Source organism: Charadrius vociferus, unplaced genomic scaffold (genome assembly GCF_000708025.1).
Source record: "Charadrius vociferus isolate BGI_N301 unplaced genomic scaffold, ASM70802v2 scaffold436, whole genome shotgun sequence".
NCBI classification, from domain to species: Eukaryota; Metazoa; Chordata; class Aves; order Charadriiformes; family Charadriidae; genus Charadrius; species Charadrius vociferus.
The window spans coordinates 6,599,443-6,607,272 of record NW_009649187.1 but is presented as its reverse complement, the minus strand read 5'-3'; the positions used below and the strand labels follow the sequence as shown (position 1 = coordinate 6,607,272).

Genomic DNA, 7,830 nt, shown 5'->3' with positions numbered 1-7,830 from the left:
GGAAAGAGCCTTAAGGCATTTGTATTTGCTCACCTCCCTCATGCTGGTGACACTCAGAGGAGGACTTAAGACCTCCCAGAGTGATATGTCACATGATCCTGTTACCCCACAAGAGGTCCCAACACTCAGAGGCTCTGAGAGGAGAGCTACCTCAAACAACAGCAGTGCCGTATCTTACATCCTAACACGGCCAAGGCGAGTGCCCTCTCAGAGCACCAAAATGTACCACACAGCATCACCAGGTGTTCTCTCCTTCGTAAGCACCAAATTGGGCCATAGTACAGTGCAAAAGGGCCAGATAACACTCTACTTCACCACCCACCAGCATCTAACCCTCACACTACTCATCCTGCAGGTTATATGTGGGGACCTAGCATGTTCACTGGACATTTCCTTTGCCAAGGGGTATGGAAGGAGTAAGGCTTACTACAAAATATCACTTAACACTGTCACTTCTAACAGCTTCTCAACTAAGGTCCCCAAACTGCAGGTCCAGCTTTTGAGAAATCTATTTCGTAATGTAGTTCAGAAAAAGAGTTCAAGTGAAGCAGCTGTCATTTCTCCAAAAGATCGTCTAGGCGACAGGACAGCTAATCCAACCTGGGCAGTATGTCTACAGAATCACCCTTCTGGTCATTTATTCAAGAGAAGTAGGTACATGTGGGGTGTTCTGTTTACACTGTTTTAAGGAACAGGCAGCTCTGGTATTCCAGCTGGCTCATTGAAACACATTTCTCCTGGTTTCAATAAATCCTGAGATCTCTCATCTGTACTGGTAGCTGACCAAGCCACTTCCACTATTAGTGCCAGCACTGGCACACCAGGCAGCCACGCCAGAGCTTCGTGACAAGGGGAAGACAGGCTACAAACCAGGAAAGAAAAAAAAGACAGGAAGAGAAGTGGACCGGGGGCCTGAAAACATAGCAAAGTAGTAACAGAAATTAAAAGGCACAGGTAGCATTTGGAGAGAGGAAGTGGACGGGGAACACAGAATCACTCTGTCCTTCGTGGTGAGCACGGGAGGTGAGAGGCCTTGGAAGAAGCAGTACAAGGATGCAGCTTCCATACAGGCAAGAAATGCCTATTCTAGTCGCGGCTGAGGGAGAGCGATGCATCAGGCAATGGACCGGTTCAGCTACCAGTACCCAGGGTCCCTTCCCCTCTGCACGCACACACACAGAGGCAGTGGCTGCAAGGCAGCGATGGCCTGGCAGCTTTGACAGGCAGGAAGACAGACCACACGTTACCTGCATGTAGGCCTGCTGGCACCTCTGCACCAGCTGGTGGAAGGCCGGGGTGCGCAGGTGGTTGTGCACATGGGCAGGGTTGAGCCTTTGTAGAGCTTCCATGATGATCTCCTGGAGCACAAAAGGGCTCAGCACCCCCTTGGCTGCACCAACGCAAAACTGATGCACGTAGTTTACACCTGCACAGGAAGGAGAAGTCAGAACAAGAGCGTTAAGGTAAGAGAAACACAAGAAATCAGGTACTTCCCAGCAACAACCTGGATTTGGAGCACCTTCTTCTCAGTGTAATGTATCCTCCAGCAGGCTTGGGGGAGACACTCTAGTAAATTCGTGAGGACAAGAGATCATTCTGATATATCCACCAGGTCTAAGTAGAGACCAGGTACTACCTCAGTCACTGATATTCCCAGTTCACATGTCTCAAAAGGGGATATGAAAGAAAACAGATGTGCAAGGTAACTACAGAGGCAAGGATACGCTGCATCTCCTCCCATTGCTTCTTGCCTCCCCATCTAGGAAGCACTTAGATGCTCCAGCGCTCGGGCCTTAGGGAGGCTGGAGAGACAGTCAAGCTTTCCCACTGCTGCCTACAGTGGAGCTCCTCCAGCAGCAGCAGGAGAAGCCATGCCACTAGACAGGCTGTTTGTAGAGGTTGTTTCTTTTTTTATTTTTTCAGTTCTTACTGCCGATGAAAGAATTAAAAAAAATGAACTGACAAAAAAGATCCAAGAGCAAAGTGGAAGTAAAAACAAAACGAAAAAGCCCCAAACAATTGGTGGTTTGAGCACCTATTGCTATAAAAGGTCTTCACAGAAGGTATAAATATAAGAAAGAGGAATACCTACAAGACAGTGGAAAGGGAAAAGAAAAAGTTGGGTTATAGAATGGAAGAGATGCAAGTTCTGAGCCCTGTCCAACCCCATGCACTTCATCCAGTGCCTCAAAATTCAACAGCATGCCTATAGAACCCAGAAATGGGACAACTGCCTGGATGAAAGAGCAGCAGGGATCTTCTGAAACATTCTCAGAAATGGGATCAGATATCAGGCTCACCCAATCTTTGAAGTTTCACTCTTTGGAGAGCTTTTTCCCACCATGGTCCAAATCCCAGCAAGTGGATTTCTGCTGAAGTACTGCTCTGAGCCTTACCTAACTTTGCAGCTAACCCAAGGAGCCATTTTACATCCTCCGTGTAGGGTGGGCTGCGGGAGAAGTTGTTGGGATGGTCGTTGTGAGCTCTTCGGCCAAGCATCTCCAGAGCCAGCATCCCTGTGAGAAAGGGGCAGCCAGAGTCAAGCAGCACTTCTGCCCAGTAAGACTTAGTCTAGCACTTCACTCACTGCAACGCAACCTGATTGGCCTGCCCTTCATCAGCAGAAAATTCCCTAGCTGCAAAGAGTCCAGAGAGAAACAAAAGGTCCATCTAGAAGCCTGTCACCACAGGAAGTATCTGCAAGAACATCTGGATCTGCTGCTCCAGGCTGGGAAATCAGCACAGCCATGACACCTCACTAGAGCTGCAAAGAGACACTCCACTAGCACCTGCAGTAGGGTCAAGCAGATAGCCCCCAAGGCTGCACTGCAAGAGGTGTCCTGAAAGCAATGCATTTGCTCCAAATTTTGCAGCAGAGAAGCTACCCACATCAACCTACTCAGCTGCAAGACAACAGGTCAACACTGAGCTGCAGTATTGCCAATCTGCAAACATTTCGCTTACTCCACTACAGTTCTTCATGCAAATCCTCCCATTTAAAAAGTTTTAAAATACCAACAGGCACTATGTCTTGATCGTCCAGACCCTCTTCCCCCACCCCCTTCTCTATTACTCAGAGCTATTAAATTCCTTGCATGGCTTACCACTGCGATGTTTCCAATGACATCTGCACCCCTTTCTGGCTAACAAATACTTTCTTCTCTAGCTTTCAACAAAAAAACCACAAGCAGCCTTCAGATAGCCTTCCTTCCATTTTCTTGCTTCTTCTCTTCATTTGCTGCCCTGGGCTGGCTTTACTTATCTTAGAGGCTCCCTTCTCCCTCCCCAAGTATCCGCTAGCTTGGACCATGACCGTGGACAAGTAGCTTAACTGTAACCTAAGCTTAATCACAAACCCCAAAACTGATATCCTCGTACCAATGGCAGTTCAGGCAGAGACTCTACTTCCTCATAACCAGACTGTGAAGTTCTCTCCATGTCAATCTTCAACAACCTAGCTGAAGAGGCACAGGGCACATCCCTCAGTGCCTCTGAAGACTCAACTAGTATCAGTAGAGGTGTGCCTGCACCACCCATTAGCAGCAGGAGTTGAACTCCATTTTTTCACAGTCACAACTTATACAACCACAACCTCAGAGCCCTGTCCAGACTTCTTCGCGCATATCAGCTGAAAGGCAAGACTCTTCCCAGCTCTAACCCACTTGGCTTTCTCTTCTACTCTGATGGCTCTCAGCAGCAACACTTCAATCTTCTATTGCTTTGTCTCCATTTTTAGCCTCCACATATGATCATGAACCGGCTTTCCCCATGTAGCTAACATGCCATCACCCCCAACAGGAGCAGTAGCAAATTGCCAAATGATAGTGAAAACCTGCAGCCCTGCCCTGAATCCCTCTTGAGGGGGCCACAGAAACCCACTTGGCCGTCCTTACCAACTCGGTATGCGGAGTGGAGGTAGTGCAGACCCTGGGGGCTCACAGGCTGACTGTGCTGCTCATCCTCGGCAGGAAAACCCCCTGTAACAAGGGAGTTGGGCTGTGAGGACAGAGTTGTCAAGGAAGCCCCCTGAATCGCTGGGAACGTTGATCCTGCATGGACACTTCCTACTGAAGAGAGCAAAACAGCAGCATTAGGACCCACCACCAGCCTAAAATAAGGTTTACTTGGGCCATCATCTCCCTCACCTGACCGCCCCCTGCCAGTGTAGTGTTCTGTTCCCTTAAACAGAACAATACTGCAACCAAAAACCACAGACTTCCAACTGAAATACAATGGGCTAGGAATATCTCTATTTTGTTTGCAAGCAGGGCCTGAAGGGGGTCAGTTAGATGGTCGTCCATCTCTTTTGCATGAACATGCTTATCATCCATGTTTTACATGTAAAAGGTCTTTGCTATTATTAAATGACATGCCCGGTTTTGATTTCTTGTCCAAGGAAACAAGCATGTGCATGTCTACATCTGATGAGAAACTGCTGAGGAAAATCATTGAGCAGGAACAGTATTAAGTCACTCAAAGATCAAGTCCACCATTGTGAGGTTCCTCCACTTCTGCTGTAAGACAGCTATGACCTCCAGCTACCTTGCAGGAAGGGCTTTACTGGAGGGTAGCCTCCAATCCATCCGCAGAAGGAACAGCTATTGCATACACTGACAGTGCATATCAACAGTAAAAACAGCAAGGAAACTTGAGAAGCTCTGTCACCTTCACACGTTTAACTAGCATGGGCAAAATCAAGGGAAATCACAGGAAAATCCTGTATTGTACCATTGTACCACCTAAACTTCTGCAGACAGCAGTTAACACCGAGCCAGTAAGCTGTACTCTGACAAGGGATGCAAGTTTATCTAACTTTCCCTCTCGAGAAAGGTACAGTGAGCAAAAAGCAAGGTTTGCCCAAGAATTGCAGAGCAGTGATGCCATTAGGTGTGTGCACCTTGTCACCCTTATTTCACAGCTTCTCTGTGGTGCTACTATGCCAGCTTGGACAATGCTCCAAGTTACGATTTCTCCTCTTCCCCTGCCACCTCCAACATTTTTAAGCAATGTTTACTAGTGAATAGTTGAATACCTGAGAACAACATGCCTCCCAGGAAAGATCTGTCTGACCTCCTCAACCAAGCAGACACACAGTGCCAAACAACCCACAAAGTTGTAAGTCCATGCTGCATTTGAACTCTGGCCAAGGAGAATAACCCGTAAGAATGAGGTGAACTGTTGCCAGAGCTCAAGCATCACCACGTGACCATGTACTCCAGGAACTGTGAAACCGTGTTTTAAGAACTGAAAACAGAAGTTCATGCAAGTCATAAACAACGGCAACTGGAAAGGGTGAGTTTTTTTTTTTTTCCTTTCATTACTTTAAGTGGTCTAGGATGAGTTAGCAGTTCTGGAAGATCTGTAACTCTTTGGAGGAGTACAGAAATGGTTTCTCACGATTAAGAGTCACAGCATCAGCCGAGGACTAAGGCTGTCAGCAAAGGATGCTCTTCAGATCCTGAGGCTTTCAGGAGTATTCTACTTGCTTTTGTGGTGTTTTTTTTGGCATCAAAATGCAAGACAAAAATAACTGAAAAGATTCTCCTGATAATCTGAATATGAAGGAGGCCAACACAGCTCTTAAGTGTTTTCCCACGTACCAGTCTTCCAGCACCTGGTGAGTTGCGGAGCACTGATAAGCAAATGTACAAACAGGCAAACATTACAGCCTCTCTAGCAAGGGGATAACAGAGCCTGAGTCAACCATGAACCACTGGTGCAAAACCCCATGGCAATGAGAGCATGTCCACAATTCAGTCAACATCTGCTGTTTCAGTGCTCCGCACTACTTGATGGTCTTCACCACCACTCTAGTCCCAACACAACATGTGAGCAATCATTCAGACTGCCAGTGACATGATCCTGCCAAAACATGTCCTCTCTACAGCGGTTCCACATTTCAGGTACCGGCTGCTTCCAATCCCTTTGGACAGGAAAGATATCTATTAGTGCTAACGTAGCAGAAGTCTGCCTGTTGCCTGCTTCCCGCGCTCTCTACTCATCTGACCCAAAGGAACCAAAAGAGCCTGCTCAAGATCATCTCTGCTCACCTTGCCCAAAGGAGGGGGGGGAAATAAAGCTCTAATAAGTTAGAGGTCAGAAAGGCCAGGAGGGCACCAAACACTTTAATCTGAGAAGCCAAAATAATCTCATACTGGAAATTTAGCTAAACAGAAATTAAAGCTCCACTAGCTGAATCAGGCCCTATTATAAATCCCAGTACCCTGAGCATGTGTATCCTTAGGATGGAGTGGATTTGGCCAGAACTTTTCAGCGCAAGAACCCTGGTCCCACTTGTGGTCAACGAGGAGCAGGACTTGACAGTGGCACAACTAGGAGGCACAGTAAATAAACCTATGCTACACACAGCCCAGAGCTGTGACACTTACTCGCTACATTGGAAGACAGTGATAGTCCTGTCTCACTGTGATAGGGATGCACCGCAATCTGCGTCATGGACGGGACCGGCACACCAGGGAACGACACTGCTGTAGCTGCCAACGATGGCGTTGTTACCGAATAAGGGTACTGTGCTCCTATGAATGCTGGATGGACACCCTAAAACAGAAGATAAATAACATTCATGTCTACTTTGTCTGACCATGCAGAAGTAGTCCAAAACACAACGTCCCCACACAAACCCCAGAGCATGGGAAATGGCAGGGAGGAGGAAGCACAGAAAGCAGCAGCGCATAAACTACCCTGCGCTACATGATCATTATATCTGCTTGCTCCTCTTTCTTTTAAATCTAACCAGTTTGCAGAAATCCACTCCAGAAACTTTCAAAAATAGGCAGAGGTTAAAATAACCTTCATTTGGCTTTCCCTCTGTAGTCTCTATCTAGTCTGCAAGCTTTCAAGATGATAAGCTTTCTGTTCAATGCCTTCTGAGCAACTATAAAGCAATACAATTAAAAACTACTGATGTATTATATTCGATATTCTCTTGAGACTTTACGTGCACCCACAGAAGGCTCCTTGCAATGCAAAAGCTGCACTAGGGAGCCAAAGTAAGTATCACAAATCAGCAAGTGAGTGAAAGCAGAAGCTAGATCTCAACCCATGGGAGGTCTGAGCCCCACGCTCTCTCCCAGTAAGATATACTCCCTCTGGAAGCAGCCACACAAACTCACCGTAAATGAATAGGGCGCAGGCAAAACTCACCTGCGGGTACGCTGAGCCAGGCACCGGGAAGACAGCTGGGCGTGGCATGTGCTGGATAGTGTGTCCAATATACTGGGGATTACAGGGGATGTGAGTCTGAAGGGTGGTGTAAGGGTGGAGGCCCTGCGTGTGAGTATGTGCCATTGCCGGCCCTGCCATTGTATGCTGCTGGTACATGGTCGACCCCACAGAGATCACCGGCATGACTGTTGCTGCCGCGGTTACTGCAGCTGCCACTGTTACCGTGGTCGGCTCAGAGGTCACCCGGTTGTCTGTCAACCCACGCGCCGCTTCAGAGGCAGCCCGGGCACCACTGGCACTGCAGCCGGTGGCGCCTTCTCTCTGGGCTGGGGTCCCACCAACAGTCTGTTCGTAAAGCCAGTACCACTGGTGAGCTACTTCAAAGAGGACTTCGGGGTACACGCCACCTCCTTTGGCTGCCTCTTCTACTGCCATACAGGCCTTCTCCAGCATCAGATTGTCCTGAGGGCAGTGAAAGAAAAGCAAAAGTGAAGAATGCAAAACCAGAAACAAAAGAAGGCAAAACTACAACAGAAGAAAAGTATAAAGCACTCTAAAATTACTGATGCTCTGGGGAGCAGGAAGATCACAACTATGCAGCAGAATAACCAGAGCTATTCATTTAAAAAAAAAAACAGAAAAAAA

The 7,830-nt window shown here is 47.6% G+C and overlaps 1 protein-coding gene across 1 annotated transcript in view; it reads right to left on the bottom strand.

The window, feature by feature from the left end:
* ZSWIM8 (zinc finger, SWIM-type containing 8) overlaps positions 1–7,830 on the bottom strand; it is a 62,333-nt gene that overhangs the window by 1,053 nt on the left and 53,450 nt on the right. The window contains exons 21-25 of the mRNA XM_009888775.1: positions 7,165–7,647; positions 6,390–6,558; positions 3,894–4,067; positions 2,397–2,516; positions 1,248–1,426 (exon numbers count right to left, since the gene is read on the bottom strand). Of these exons, the coding sequence (XP_009887077.1) occupies positions 1,248–1,426; positions 2,397–2,516; positions 3,894–4,067; positions 6,390–6,558; positions 7,165–7,647 (1,125 nt within the window). The remainder of the gene's footprint in view (positions 1–1,247; positions 1,427–2,396; positions 2,517–3,893; positions 4,068–6,389; positions 6,559–7,164; positions 7,648–7,830) is intronic.